Source organism: Aphelocoma coerulescens, chromosome 2 (genome assembly GCF_041296385.1).
Source record: "Aphelocoma coerulescens isolate FSJ_1873_10779 chromosome 2, UR_Acoe_1.0, whole genome shotgun sequence".
Classification (NCBI taxonomy): domain Eukaryota; kingdom Metazoa; phylum Chordata; class Aves; order Passeriformes; family Corvidae; genus Aphelocoma; species Aphelocoma coerulescens.
In genome coordinates, this window is record NC_091015.1 from 30,256,937 (window position 1) to 30,273,844 (window position 16,908).

General features: G+C 34.0%; 1 protein-coding gene across 9 annotated transcripts in view; it reads right to left on the reverse strand.

Annotated features, from left to right (window-relative positions):
* The window catches only part of LOC138106396 (diacylglycerol kinase beta), a 425,706-nt gene that overhangs the window by 127,040 nt on the left and 281,758 nt on the right, over positions 1 to 16,908 (reverse strand). For all 9 annotated transcript variants that reach the window (XM_069006937.1, XM_069006936.1, XM_069006939.1 and 6 more), the window contains one exon: positions 10,769 to 10,833. In XM_069006937.1, the coding sequence (XP_068863038.1) occupies positions 10,769 to 10,833 (65 nt within the window). The remainder of the gene's footprint in view (positions 1 to 10,768; positions 10,834 to 16,908) is intronic.

Genomic DNA, 16,908 nt, shown 5'->3' on the forward strand with positions numbered 1-16,908 from the left:
CTAGGTTTCCCACAGCAGAGTCTCAGATGCCTCATTCTATAATGCAATTTATTCATACTGCAGTAACAGAGAGGCAAGTCAAGCTGGTTCCTCTGAGGAGGGACCCCCAACAAAGCAACAACCCCTGGGCTTGTATAACCTCCCAGTCCAAGCATATGCAAATCTCTTCCTCCTGAATATTTGTCTCCTGCTGTGACTCCCAATCTTCGTTCACCTGGCTAGCACCACAGGTCTTCATGCCCTTTGTCATAAAAAGGGTTGGCAGTTCATGGCTTATTGTCTCCTGCTGCTGCTATCCTATTCTAGACTTAACAGAAGCAGCTGGGAATCTCTCGTTCTGGCATGCAGATACTCACATACGGCACATAAACCATTGCCTTTGCAGCAGAAGCATCCAGGTTTCATGATACTTATTTTGCTTGTGTGGCTAAAGTAGTGGATAAATATTGTTAATAATTTAAGCAATATAGTAAAAAGTTAGTATTTCACCAGACTTTAAATAATACAGAACTGCCTCTTCACCTGGCAACCTCATGACAGTCAAATTCCCACCTGTTTACTTGTTTTCTGTGTTTCTGCTGTAGCTGTGAAAGATGACATTTGCATTTGCATTGTAGGCCTGCTCCTATTTTGCTGTTTAGTGACTAAAACACTTTCCAAGTAAAGGAGTGTATCTGATTAGAAGGGCGACTTGAACCCCAAACTCCCTCTTCCTGGCTGACTGCCCTCACTATGATGCCAGTGTGAAAAACAGCCCCATGGCTGCAGTGTCCTGGCTGCTGTGCAGCTTTCCTTCTGCAAGGTTTCTTTGGATAAGCCATACTTAGTTAGGTCAATCCACTCAGGTTTAATTAGAAAAGCCCACAACAATTTGTCAATTAAATGTATGTTCCCAAATCACTTTCACTGCAGATTTACACTACAATTCTCTATGAAATCAAAGCAGCTAAACATATTGAAGATTTCATTCAGTGTGAATAGTCAGCTGCCTCATATCAGCAAGAAGAACATATTTCTTTGATTAACACTTTTTTCTTTCTTTGAACATCAACAAAATCTTGATAAAAACCCTAGATTGACAACTTAACACAGCCTTCAAGGCTTTACTATCAAACTCCAAATCACTTAAGAAGCTTCTGCTATTTCTGCTGTTACTATAGTTATTAATATATCACCACAACTAAAAGAAAAATTCCAAGAAGTATTTTAGCTCATAAAAAAAAAAATCAATGCTGCCCTTGTTTTTTATATATTGTGAGCACAGATACACTAACCACAGAGAAAGTTCTCCAGTTGGCCATTACACTCCCAAATCACAAGTTACTGTTCCAAAGAGCATTCGATGCCTTTAGACATCTTCATAATTGGCTCGGAAATAGCATGCTGCAAGAAAGGTTAACAGACCTTGCTGTCCCTCATATGGACAAATCTTTATTAAAAACAGTGTAACTGAAAGGTTCTCAAGAATCAGGAAACCATATTACTTGCAGTTGTTCCCTAAGTCTAATTTGAACAACAACAAAAAAAAAAGGCAAAACAAACAACTTCTTCCTCTGACTATTATATTAAAATCCTAGGTAGCTTTTAATACATCTTCCTATGACGTGTATTCAAGTGATACTCTGGTCCTGAATTTTAGCTCATCAGAAGAAAAAAAATAACCTAAGGTCAATATTATTTTAAAAATTAATAATAATTTATTAACCTAAGGAACAGTGTTAATTCCTGCCATAACTAAGTTGACTTACAGGGATTGAAACTGGATAGAATTGAAAACTTTCCAAGCTTAATAAATTCCAAGCAACTACTAGATAACAGTTGTTATGTCCAATGATTTTCTCCTTTTCCTGTTGTGGTCCATTTTATGCCATGGCATGCAAACATTACAGAAACATCAAGCTCATTCTCCCAATTTCTGATCAGTAAGGAATTCAGAAATCTGTAACTCCTGACTTTAAAACTCTGAGAATCAATACCAAAATTACATTGTTCTCCACATGTTTCTTTGCCCATCTTGTATCCTATCTTGGTAGTTTCCCCATAAAGTACTCCTGGATATTTTGAGCTGGAAGGAGCCAGGGGTATACTGATCCCTTAGCCAACAATCTGCCACATGCCTCATTGATCTGAACCCTTTTACCCAAACCAGAGCTGAACATTAGAGAGCACTCGAGACAAATAATACATATACAATGTGTATTTCCTGAAGAGCAAAGAGAGGGCTAATTGAACATGAACTACTTTTGTTTGAGCAATCTGGCAAATTTTTTTAATTCCCACAATTTCTCTGTGTGACAAAAGGAAAAGGTGAGAGCAGGGTCCTAATGCCCTACACAATGGTGAGAGAAAATGACTATCCATTAATCTTCCACTTCATAAGCAGATGTAGATCAATAGTTGCCAATCATTCAGCAATAGAATTGTAAGAGAAGCCAGAGAGGAATTCCTTCAGTGCCATGACAGCACACAGAAATATCCTAAAATGAGTAAGCCTGTCTTAGGAATGGCAAGAATGTAAGAAATTATATGACTTAGTCTCAAAGGCATAAATGACCAAAATAGTATTCCCAAAACACATCAGAACTTCTGTTAGGCAGACTATGAAGCATCATGGGGGAAAGATGGACAATATAACTCTAAACAAATTTTATCTCTTAGATAAACATGGCTTCAATAGTAGTAGTGTCACATATCAGAATAAGCAACAGCCATTCCCTTTAAATCACCAAGTCAGCCAATACATTTTTCTGGTGATGTTTTTTGCTTTGTGCTTTTTTCTAAAAATGTATTTAAAATTTGTTTCACAAACACACACATACACACACACACACACACACACATACACACACAAAGACACTGAAAAAAATAATATTTTGGCTATCGTTACATAACACAAAATAAAAAAATATCTAAAAAGAAAAAGCAAATATGAAAGAATGAAAACATAAATTTGGTTATATCAATGCTAAAGACATCTTCAATACTAAGACAAATACTTCTCAATTTTGATTATATACTTGTGTCCTTATCAGGTGAAATAAAAAGAAGTAGTAGTCTGTATTATTTTACAAGTAAAATCAAACTCCAAAATTATTCTGAAGGCAACATTAGGACAATGCAGTTATAACAAAGGTACTGTTGTTCAGCTGCATCTATCATTCAATTTTCATAAAAATGCATTACGTGAATTGCTCTGTGATATTAAAAACAAATATTTTCAAAACATTTTCTTTGGAAAAATAAATCCTATGTTAATAAAATGAAGATATAAATTGGAAGAGAATAAGAATTTTAACTGAGAGAGATCTGATTGATTGATCTTATTTTCTGAGATACACAAATTATACTTTACTTCATACTACAAGTTTGGAAATACCTCTAGCTTTGCACATTTCTTAGAAAGGGCTATGCAATCTATTGCAATAAAAATAAGGAACTTGGAATCAGATCAGAAAACAGTCAAAATACTTACATGAAAACACACAGACATGAGCCAGGCAAACTACTTTCAAATGGGATAATGAGGCAAATGGAAAATGTTATCTGAAATTACGGAGATGTTGACACAGGTTCTTCATTTGATATATTAAGTACTTAAAATCGCTTCAGTTATATAATTAATAAGATAAGAATTTTGGCTACTTAATCAGGAACTGACATATTGGCTGAAAGCATTACTTTTCAGGTAATCTATTAAAAGTGAATTCTGAACAGTAGTACAAAGGGTTAGGAAGGACTGGCTACATTCTTCAAAATTTTCTTCCCAATTACATAAATTTGTCTAATATGATGCAAACCAATTCGCAATTTCAGAGTGTAGAGTTGGAATCTGGAGTATATTAATCACAAGATTCAGGATCGGATGCAAATCTAAGAACCAATTTCTTGTGAGTTAAAGGAGAAGGCAAGTAAAAGCACATGCTGTATATTGTGTCAGTCTTTGCTGTACTAAAGGAGTATTTGGGTTCTCCTCATTATCTATGTGTACTGTAGTAGGGGTTTAATTACCGGAATTAAAGGATTAAAAAAAAAAGCCCCATAAAGCACCCACAGTTCAGAGAAAAGGTTTTCATTGTTCTGATTAAATTTTAATTTCTTTGTACTAAAGAGTATTGTGTTTATGTTTATTAAATAGGAAGTGTAAAAATTATCCCTTAACAATTAATTTTGTTGCTTTTAATGGATTGGATATTGTCAATCATATTATATATAGGTGCATTGTGGCCACTTAGCAATATGGACTGGATTTTGAAAGAAGGTTTTGTTGGGTTTGTGACATATATTAGAAAGGGCTGCTGCTGAACTGTTTATAAAACCCAGCATCTGTTGTAAACATGAATTATAGCCACATCAAACTTACATAAAGATTTGCCATTTGCTTCTGAGATTTGAAAATTAATTCATTCAAAATGAAGCTTGAAGCTGCAAATCCACGTTAGTGTTCATTAGTTCTGATTATAATCCCTCTCAAAAAAAAAAAAAGCAGTATTTGATAAAACCCAATTTTATTACAAAGTGCTCTATTTAGTGTGCTCATGAAAATACAAAGAAAATAACCTTATTGATTTGTATAGAAATGCTTGACCATACTTCATCAACACGGAACAAATAGCAAGCTGTAGTTTAGCAGTTTTGTTACAGTGTTTTTCGCATCTACTATAGACTCCTCTCACATCTGAATTTACTACAAATTAAAGAAGTTAGAAAACTTTTTCTGTCATTGTGTATTCACAGTTATTTCAAATGGTGGGACTATACTGTGGAAGAGACCAAGATTTAATTCCTATGGAGTTACATTTGCCTTTAACGCATTGTAATAAAAGGCAGTAGTTTTAATTAATTAAGGAATGTGTAAAACATTCACTAGGCACTTCAATACATAGAAAAGGTTCAGTGACCTGCTCTGAGTAACAAAACATCATCTGCAATAAATTTCTTCACCAGCCTGACGCCAGTTGAAGAAAATTAGATTCTATTGACCTTGGGCTGTAGCATATGGATAGACATTTTGTAAATCAACAGTTTGTTACTTCCACAATGCATGCTGGGCCAATCCCTCTGTATGATTCTGCACCATAAACAGTTCTGTCTCCTGGAAATGCAATGATTTTAACCCTTTGACATTAACCCAAATACATTTTACTCGACAATTTCTAAAGAAACTATTTCTTTAAAAACTGGGTATCACTACATATCTTATAAACATAGAACTTTCTTAAAAGAAAAAAAAGACAACATTCCCATATCTTGTCAATAGTACTAGTATATATGTTAGTCATTTGTCTTTAAAAGTGCAGAATGGTGATCCTCCCCAATGGAAGTGCCCAATGAATGAGCAGCCCTTACCACTCTAACAGTACAAAATCTGATCCCAGTTTAGTCCTGCAGTAGTGAACTCAATAGCTGCAGACCCCAAGAATACAAACATAAATTCACTGCTCTGCTTATGGTCTGATACAGCACACTGCTTTCAGAGATGTACTTTGAAATCCCAGGGCATGCCCAGGACTTAAGGATTCCTGCTTAACATAAATTTTATACAGCACACTGCCTCTAGCCCTCATGAGTCTGAACCCAAGGTTCCCCAACCACACCAGCCTCCCAGACAGCTGCTATAGAATAATGTTTAGGAGAGTAAGAAGTCTCTCAAACAGAGGGCCTTAGCCCATTAACACTTTCTAGAAAACATGAAATCTTATATCAGAGAGAGGTGCAGATACTGCAGATGCAAACTACTGTGATTTTGCTCTCTAGACAGCAGATACAGGCTAAACCAGATTTGTGCTCCAACTATCTTCCTTTGTCCCAACTCAAGCACACATTATGTGCTTCAGGCATTATTTCTAAAGGTGGGCTACTACATGTTTGAAGTCTGGCAAAAGAACATGCTAGTTTGTTTTTTCTTTCTTTCTCTCTATAAACATTATAACCAAGAGCTAGGCAGAGTAGTAGTTTAACTACAAGACATCTCTTGCCTGTGGGAAAATATTTTGCACTCTATCACAAGTATTTTCACATTGCTTTGCTTCTTCTGATGACTACATTTGCAGCAATGCTGCCTGAGTTCAGAGGTACCGTTCCCTGCAGCCTTTTCCTTTTTTGAAAAGGAACCTGTGGGATCAGTGGGACAGGTAACAGATGCCTGCAATCTGGTCTCTCTGTGAGGCCAGTGTCTTCTTTTTAAGCATTTTCGTATCAGTCAAAACTAGGAAGAGAGGAGAAGTTGAAGGAGAAGCTGAAAGGCCTACAATTAAAGTTAGGAATTTGTGTTGATCCTTAGTATCTTCACTGAAAATGTGAGGTTGTGATTCAATCCAAGAGACTCCATCACCCAAACCGAAAAACTGGAAGAATAATGAAAATATCAAAACAGTTTTTTTCTTTTCAAAATGAAACATTTTGACTGTTGGATTCAAAGATGAAGCAAGTCAAATTTAAAACAAAGGCAAGCACATATGAGAATAGACCGTTTAATTCACCCCATCACAACTGATTTTGCTCTTAAACTGATTTTTTTCACTTTCAGTCACAAAACTTGAACTTCAATTCCAGTATTCAAGTGGAATAACTGTGTTATGGTTTCTTTGCTGTCAGGCAGGACTAGACATCCCTTACAATACAGCTTTTGAATACAGTAACAGGGTATGCATACCAGGATTTTTTTCCCTTTTTTTGAATGTTAGCCAAGATATGATGCTATAACATTGCATAGTGCAGTACTCAGGACACACGAAATAACTTGCTAATTTATCTGCCATTTCTCCTACCTTTTCTTGCTGTGGCCCTTCCTTATTCTCCTGGAGAACACTCGAACACGGTAAAATCAGTAATTTCTATTACTTAAAATCTTTCTTAGAGATTAAATGCATAGATATCAGCACAAAATAAAAGCATAATTAAACAAGTTGAGAGGGAGTCTCAAAAATATATGGTCAGGAATATGACAACTCAAGCTATTAGGAACTTTTTCTGCTTTAGTTTTCTTCATAAAAGATGGAAATAGAGTGATGTTTGGAAACTTCAAAGACAACATACTTAAGACTGTAAATGGAATTTATAAATTCTGCTTTAGTTTATTGAGACTAAGAAATATCTTTTATGCTATAGGATGCCAAAGAGTCAAATTAGTATGCCTAATTGAACTGAATATGGTTTTAGAAAAGCTAACATCAACTTGAATTATTTTTTTGTTGAACATATTCTTTGTTTCCTTGTGTATATTCCAGTCACATAACTCATACATCTGTTATTCCCAGCATCGAGCCTATGATGTTTACACAGATCTCCCTGTAGGGCATTTTGGACTAACTGAATCATTATTTCAACAGAATGTCCTAGTTTAATGATACTTTCACTTGAAATACTGCCTTTTGCAAGTTTTATCCCCACTGGCACTAACTCAGCCCTTCCACGCTTACATCGGAAAGTTTGACCCTACTCTTAAGCAGGAGATGCTGGGAAGGAAACTGATTTCCCAAACACAGGGTTGTGAGCACTTCAGACCTGTAGAGTGGGTAATGTGACAGCTGAGATTTTGGGGTTGATGAACACATTTAAATCTTAATGCAATGTCATTCCTGGTTTCTGATAATGTGTGCTAATGATCAAAAGATATAATTAAAATGACATATTAATATTCATTATTTTGACAGAGCTCAGGATGCTACTGCTGTGTTCTCACTTCCATTCTCTACTATTTAACCATCACCAGAATTCTTCTCTTCCAGACTTGGGTTTAGGAACAAGTAATGTATATTTTAAAATCACTGGTAGACATTTATGCTGAGCCTTATTTGGAAAACTATATGGAGCCATTCCATATCACAGCTTACAAGTATAACATTTTCAAGATATTAAGGCATGTATAAAGTATTTTTTAATTGAAAATTAAACTTCTGAACACAGATGACCCTTTTGACAAAGGAACGTGATTTCAATTTCTTAAGAAACTCAAATAACCAGGTGCTTCATTGCAAAGGAAACAATTGATAATGTGGATTTTTAGCGCATGAATATTGACACAAACTTAGATTCTCCAAAGACTTATATGTCCAACTATCTCTAGACAATTTAGAAACCTACACCTTAATTTATTTCTTTTTATTTTTAATAAGTCATGTATACTATTATATGTATACTATACATGTATTACTATACATGTAATACTAAGTGTTTATGTCCAGAATCTGTGAATACACTGTGAATATGTCACAGTTCCCAAGACCTAGTTCCAAAGAATGCCACAACATTGGCTAACAGTCATTAAAAAAAGCCATTCTAAGTGTTGCAATATTCTCTCACCTTCATTTTGAGAAGAAAAACAGTGCAAGAAGATTTTGCTTCCACACAAGTAGAATGTGTCAGGATGTGTTTTCCTATTAGTATGCTCTATTTACACATGAACTTTGGGGTCAGAGTGGCAAGGAATGTCCTCAGGAATTTGAGGATGATTACCAGGATTTAATGTAAAAGATTCTCTAACTCCAAACTTAACTAAATTACTTCACTGAAGCAAATACCTGTGGATTCCAAAAGATCTCTGCACACAATACAAACTTAAAGTTTCTCTTCAGTAAGGAAAATTTTTGTATATTCATTTTTCAGAGTAGAACCTCAGTGCAACGACCTGCTCTGAATGATAGCTGTGGAAGTTAAAATGTTGGAAAATTAGGCAAGAGGAAACTAACATAAAAGCAAAAAAGAATTACTTTTTTTAAATCACAAGAGATATGCCCATATGACAGTGTAGGATTTTCAAATGAGTAATGTAGGGTTTTCAAAGGAGCAGGTGCTGTTAACTACAGAGCCCACTATGAATCAGACTTGAGTTGGACTTGCTGAGCCTAAATAATTTAGATTGCATAGAAAATTCTACATTCTGTTGAATTAAGTTTTGGGGCTTAGCAGACAACTGAAAAAGGGGTTTCTTTTCACACATTCCAGGAAAATGCTGCTGCAACATATTATGGACTTATTTCTCCACGCAAATAAGTGGTAGCGAAAAGATTTGTGAACTAACATCATCTGGAAAATTCTATTGAACAGAAATAGAAATCCACTTTTTTTTCTCACTAGACAAAAGAAAACACATTTTACAATATCAGTTTCTATTATACTTTGCTCGAGTCTTTATACTGTTTTTTAGAAAGGCATAACCTTTCTGAATAATTTTTAAATACCTAGAGAATCATTTCTTTTTTTCAAGTTCTTTCAATATCACAGTACCAAAGTACATAGGGACTACGACTATATATTTTTGTAATTAATTTCCTAAAGATAATGTTAGAAATATCAGGTTCCTTAAAATATAGATGAATTTCAAGGTGAGTCTGCTAGCAGATGTTATTAATGGCATATGATTTATTGTGACATGAAATCTGATCTGAAACTCATGTTATTAGCCGAGCTTTTTACAAATTATAATTGCCAACTGCTGAAAATATGCAGAAAGACCACTGATAAACTAGCTTCATCTTCAGGGCCTAGAATATCATCATTTGCTAAAAGTCCAGTATCTCTAGACCTGCTGGTAGGGTACAGTACCTAGGGATCCATAGATCAGGCTTGAGTTCAGATCTTATCCTACTATAATTCTTTCAGAATGAGAAGCATCAGAGCTAGGAAAAGGAGGTCACAGAAAACAAATACATATTGTGTTACTTGAAATATACACTTGGGTTCAGAGTATGCCATTGCATAGATGCTAAACAGATTGAGTGTTTCAGAAAAAAAAGCCCCCATTCTGACTGTTAGCTATAAAATATATACTTTTAATGTAAAAACAGTAAGCAAGATAATGTTCAAACATATTTGAACATCATTCTGTACAGCTCTTAGATGAGAACACAAACAGCATATTTTATCATCCTAAAGTCTACAAAGATCTGCATCTACAGAAGACTTTCCAGGTCACCCTCATGGAAAACTAAACAGTCTATGGTTGGGGTCACAGTGAAAAAACATTTCTGTTAGTAATTATTTCTAGACATTCTCTGTTTATCCCAAATAATGTTGTATTTTACTTTTCTCTCCCCATGTGTCTTTAAATGCTAATTAAAGTTTCTGAAATGTTGCTTTTAACCACCACAACTTACTTGCTAAATTACCTAAATAAGAAGAAACAAATATAAACATTGCATTATGAATGTTATCTACTCAACAAACCAGATAATTGAATTTACAGTAAATGTAATACATTTTTAATCTCCAGAAAAGCTTTGCAATAGCACTGAAGATTCAAAAAGCAACACAAGAAACAGATGCAAAGTCTCACTCCTGACTTTTTTTATAGAAACAAAGTTTCTTAATGATAAAAGCAGTTATGTGTAAAATGGCATTCACTTGCCCTTACTAAGAGTATATGTGGAAGAGCCCCCTGTCAATGTACTAGTGTGAGTGTGGGAATGAAACATAAGGATCACCATCTGCAGCTGTCTAAGAAGTGTTCTTCAGTGCCTAATGGCAAAGTGTCAGTTCAGGGATCCTCACAAACACAATGCATAATCTTGTCCATGCTAGTCTTACAAGGCAAACATTTCACCTGTGAGAACAGTTTATTTATAATGCTATTCATTTCAGCTGAAATACCAGATATGAAAAAGTTACACTACAAGCAGTCTGGAAGCCCATGCTTAATATAAAATGAACCAATTTCCTCTCTTTTATAAGAATCAATATTTTAAAGGATGTGCAAAACTTAACCCCTCACAGACCATATCTTAGTAACATGGAAAAATATTTTAATATGCAGGTATTTTTAGATTCTTACCTACTGTTGAACTTCTCTGGATGTTTTTCTCTCATGATATGGAATCTGTGGGCAATTGAAGCGTCCTAACAGGATGACAAGAAAAAGCACCATGAATGTATTGTGACAGGAAAATTGCAAAACAGAAGACTGAATCTGTAAAAAATGCATATCATTTGTAAGGTGCTTCATGAACTGTCATTTTCTACAACAGCAATACTCTTATCACTTAGAAAGCTTACAGGTACATTGTTCCCAGAATGGGATGTATCTGAACTTAATAATTTATTATTCTTGTTGCAGTCTGCATTACTTCTTTTTACAAATCAAACATGATAGTTTTCTGTAGTGAAGATGTCTTCAAATTTTATACCGCAAATAACATCCAGGTATAGTAAAGGTTCACTATAAGACCATTGACACAGTTGTGTCTTTTAGAAATACCAAATAAGCTATTTGAAATCCATTTCTTTAGTAAAAGTGAGTGACAGATTCAGCAAAGTTACTTTATATGCATACAAGTTGATATCTGCATATGACATTCAATAGCTTTCTCTAAAATTGGGTAGAAAATAGGAATAATTCCTAGAAGATTCCCCATTTGCTGTATGTCAGGATGTGAAATCATGTGGGGAAATATTGTTTAATATAAAAAAGAGATTTATTAATTAAATAAATTTAATCAATATTTTAAAATGTAGTAAATTATGTTAATAATATAATTGAAAAACATGTATGTGAAATGAAATAGCTGAATGATGTAAGTGTATAACATTTAGAAGAGAATCAACCCATTGTGCTGGTGGGAGTTGTTGAAAATAGAATAGCTGGAACTGATGTGCTAGAATCAGTTTTCAAAGTAGTTTTTGTATCTCCTTTGCAAGTATGAAGAGAATTTTTTCCTCAGTCCAGATCATGTAATATTTATTTCTCATACTAATCATTAAAACTTTACAAACTGGGAATTAATCTTTTATTTTTTATGTATGTATTAAAGGAGTTATGAGAGTATGAAATCCACCAACTCTTGAGTCTTGCAGGGGATAGTAAACACAGAGAAATCCATTTGTAATGTCTTTGTAATTATGTCCTAAAATTCCAGATATATATCAATATAAATATAAGAAGAGTTAGTTCAGTTAGTAAGAAATTTAAATTAATTCCAGTTTCCATGCAAATAGTATTTGAGAAAAACTACAAATAAAACTGTCACTATAACCAACTTTCATATATATGGGTCCCCACCCATTATTTACCAATTTAAAAGATTATGAAACTATAAAGGTTAAAACTTTGAAAGAAATATTAAATTCAGTATAAGCCTATATCTAGAAACATTTTAAATTATTTTCGAACAATGAGAATTAGAATTTGCAGGCAAAAAAACCCAAATAAAATAATTAAATAATTTATTAATGATTCCAAATATGACTAAAACTTTGGTTCAAAATAATTTATTTAAACCAATCAATGTTAATCTGAATAAAAAATAAGCAAGCATTTAATGCAATTATAAAGATACCCACTAATATAAACCATGGCTGCAACACTTTGTGTTTATAAAGGTTTTTATTTACTAGAACTTAAGCAGGGCATGCACCAGAGAACTGACTGGCCCAAGCTTCAAGGTTTGGTTTACTAATTCATGTGTGCTTTGAAAAGATAAATGTATGAACTTTAATACATACAAACCATTGAAGTCAAATTGTTCAGATAGATTAATAACATATAAATAAAATTATACAATTATGAATAAAAAGCAATACATAATTCATTAAATATCACACATACTATCTACATAAGGATGTCACACAGTATAAAGTTTTTAGGCAAAACTTGTGATCACTGATCAAATGAAATCAGTTAGTAGCAACATTAAATGTGCTGACTCCATTAAGGTACTCAATTTTTTTTATGATCTTGTTATGTAGTTTCAAAAGATGTACATAGTTTCCTGCTTTAGGCACATCACATACATCATGTATTTTTCTATTATATTTAAGGATTGAATTGTCATTCCACATTTCACTGTTCTGCAAGGAAATGACAGCAAAATTCCCAAGTGAATAGTGTTAGTAAAAAAATGCCTTATTGTTCTGTTCTGTCATCCAAACTGTCATCTGAAACTTTCAGTGCTGTATTCTCAAACTGCACTCACTGTTAATTTAAATTTATTTTTACGTGCAATTTTATAAGGCAAATATCCACAAGTATCCAGGTGATCCCACAGTTCTTGGAGACGGATGAAATAAAGCTGACAGTAAACCCTGAGACATCACACTTCTAAACAAAGCCTGCCAGCTGAACTAAAAAAAATAACTCTGTTAACTTTGGAAAGACCCATCATTCATACTTTATCCTGCATTAGATGTGCCGGCATTAGAAAAGTATATTTGTTAGCCAGTTTCATATGAAAAAGAAATGAAAGGACTATTGTTGTAGTTAACTGTTCATTTTCTACACACTGAAGCATAAGACAGACCCAAGACAAAATGAATAAAGGAGTAGTAGCATTTTTGACAGAAACTGGAAACACTAATCAAGGACTAACTGTCTAATGAATTAAATGAAAAGGCTAATGTGCTTACTCATGCATAACAAATGCAAGGCACAAACAAGCTAGGGATCAATGCCCACTGCAGATGGCAAACAGGCAGTTGTTTCCATGCAAGGTTGATTTGATCAAAATTTTCCCCTCCCTGAACACTTTCTGACTCCAAAATGAATCAACTAACTTAATGAGCAAAGAGGTAAAAAAAGTAATACACACAGCTAATTTTGACAGGCACAACACAAGACAGACACACACCAGGCCAATTTCACTAGAAAAAAATGCTGAAAAGCTACTTTTAGTGATGGAAACTGTAAACCAGAAGAGCAACTACACACAGATAAGCTCAAAAGTAGGGGAGCTGCTAAGGCTTCCTTCAGCTTATACTGTCCAACTATTCTTTATAACCTTTAATCAAATCCAAAGTAGAGTCCTTAGATTCCCTAGCACAGGGACCTCTTCCCAACCATAACTCCATGCTGTAAGAAAATCTGACACCAGCCCGTGCTGGCTGTGCATTAACAAAACAATCCTCTGCTTTAGGAGCAAAAAAAACATAAGAGAGAAAAAAATAAAACCAAAACCAACCAACCAACCAAAAAATCCACCCAAGAAACTAAGCTGAGTTTTCTGGTTTTCAGATGTCTATTCCTTTACTTGTTAAGACAGCAGCATATAAACTGGTATAAGTAAATTAAAAGCAATGGGAAGAACTGAAATTAATTGTGACTTGAGATTGAATAGGAGTACTGTCTCTTAAGAGCTGCTGGAATTACCAGATGCCATCCCTGAATCCTGAGGAACAACCATTAGAAGTTTCCTGGGTGAGGAGAGCAGAGAGTCCTTCATTGTGAGTTTTTTGGCTACATTTGAAACAGGATTAATTTCAGCAGACTTCATTCAGCCATTTCAAATAGAGGCATCTAGCTGAACCTGTTTAGACATACAATTGTTGCTGGACCAATGGAGAATTTCTTTCTTTTTTGTGTCAAAAGCCGTATTAAAATCACTTAATTAACTATACAGAAACAGAGCAATATTCACATGTATGGTAAATCAAATATAGTTTGCAAAATATGCTGACCTTTCCTGGTACCTGATATTGTGAATGGCCAGTAAAATATGAGAAATAATTTTTGCATTTTACTATAAAACTGTTGTGAAAGAGAAAATCCAGGATTCAGTAAAGCAAACTCATATGCTTCATGATATTACCTAGCAAAGTGAACAGGATTTTTAAAGAAAGATCATTTGACAGTCAGATACTAGTCTATAATTAATATAATCTCTGGAAATTATTAATTTTTATTAGTAAACTGATTTGCATTCTGGCATGAAATGAAATTTTCCAGCATTACTATATCTGAATCTGAGTATTTTCCAGTTTTACAAGTAACACACCATAAGTACATACTTAAACATACCCAAAATTTGTGAAATTTTTATTATTACTAATAATAATCTGAGGAGAAACAATGCTGTCAAGCCTGTTACAAGATGAAAGGAGGAGGAAAGTTTATGGCATCACTCTACTACGAAACTATCACCTTTCCCTTCATCCACATTTCAGCCACAGAGCTCATTTTATACCTATACTTGTAACACATTTCACCAAACCATCCAAGAATTGACATTTTTTTTCAGGAGCCATTTTGCATCAGAATCAATGTTGGGCACAAAGTAATGCTGAATACAGAGCATCTACAGCAGAACTAAGCAGCCAATTAGGCAATTTTGTGTTTCTGAGACAATTATACGAATGCTTGAGTTGTATGGTACTATTCTAAAATTCTGCATTTCTTTTTTAAGATACACAGTATTTTTAGTCATTTACATGTCATGACAACAGCCTACATGATAATTTTTCTTAACTAAATTCATAGTACCAATCTAATCTGAAAGAAATGACCACACCATGTGTTCTTCTGTATGCCTTTCTTGTTTAGATGGTTTCCACTCACTACTGTAGCATTTAGAAACAAGAGATGAAAGAATGAGTATTTGAAGAACAGAAAATGCAGTTTATCCCAGTTTAAATTCTACAAAATTGTACACGCTCTTAAAAAATGTACCTTTATATCACACAAGTATTCAACCAGGACATATATGTGATGAACATGCAGACATACACAGATATATGCACCCTTACATCTGAACCTGTTCAGGCTCTGAAGCTGGACTAGCCTTACACCTCACTCAGGTTTGTTTTAAATCCTGACAGTGAAGATAAGATAGAGAACAGACAGAGCATATCTGAATCTACACCTAGGAAATGGAAAAAATATTTTAATTGAACTAGGACATTTCTCAAAGTGACCTGCCAAGAAGAAAAGAAGCTTAAGTTGCTACACCTCTTTAATACCTTATGATTGACTTACACACATATATATTCATCTTTTTAATGGGTATTAGCATTACCGGAAAGCAATCTGAAGCAGTCTGTTCAGAGGAGTAACCTTATACATTGTGAATAACCTTATAGAAAGATTAATGCATTTAATATATGTCTATCTATAAGTTTGCTGTGATTAAAATTTCCATTAAATAATAATTTTTATGCTGGTGAACAAACAAATAACCAGTGTGCATCTTCTTTGGATACAAATGGTCTGATTATTCTTTTTTTCCTAAGATGCTTCTTTAATTAAGGCTTAATGGATCGACAAGGCTAGGAAGCTTAAGGGATAATTCAGCAACCTGTAATCTTTGGATCAGAATGCAAATCTAACCTGAACAACCAGTTTGCTCACATCAGTTATTAATGTGGTATAGTACAGATGTACAAAAAATATCACTGAAAATAGATGAAGAAAGTTTGCTGTGGTGGCTTAAAATAATTTCTAGATAATTATTTTTTAGAAATTATTTTCTAGATAAACAAACATCCTCACAACTATGCATTCTACTTTCTGTGCATATATATAAAATACAGAAAAACAGTACAACCTTAATTTTAGTATTTCCCACCCCATAATAACAATCTCAGATAAACAAATCATATTGAACCATTGAATGACCAAGTATAGAAAAAGGCAGTCAAGAAGCTTCAGGTTCTGCCTTGTTTGAATCAAGCTGTCAGTTCACATTTGACTCCCAGGTTTTTGATTAAATTACATTAATTAACCTGAGAGGGAAAGGGATTTAAAAAAAAAATTCATTAATACATTAGTTTTTGGTGAAACATTAGTTACTATAATTGCATTAGTTTCTGCTGATATTTTGAGCCGTTTTGGGTATAGATGAGAAAGATGGTAGTTTGAAAACATCAGAGCAAGAAGAGATTACAAGCACTTCTTAAAACAGCTTTACTAAAAGATACTGATAATTCACTTTCTTAAGAAAAAAATCTGAGAACAAAAATCTGAGAAACTTGCATTCCTGGCTTTTAAAGAAGAACACAGAAACTGTGAAGATAATGCTATTTATCTGTGATATTCTCTGATGGTCAAGTTTAAATACAGTTCAGCAGTACATGCATTGCTGAGTCAATCGACAGTTCATACTTTAAATACTCATTTAAATAGGCAATATCCCAAAACCCAGGATGAAACATAAGTAACACAGTATTTATAAGTGATAGACAAAAGACCAGAGGATAGTAAATCTGGAA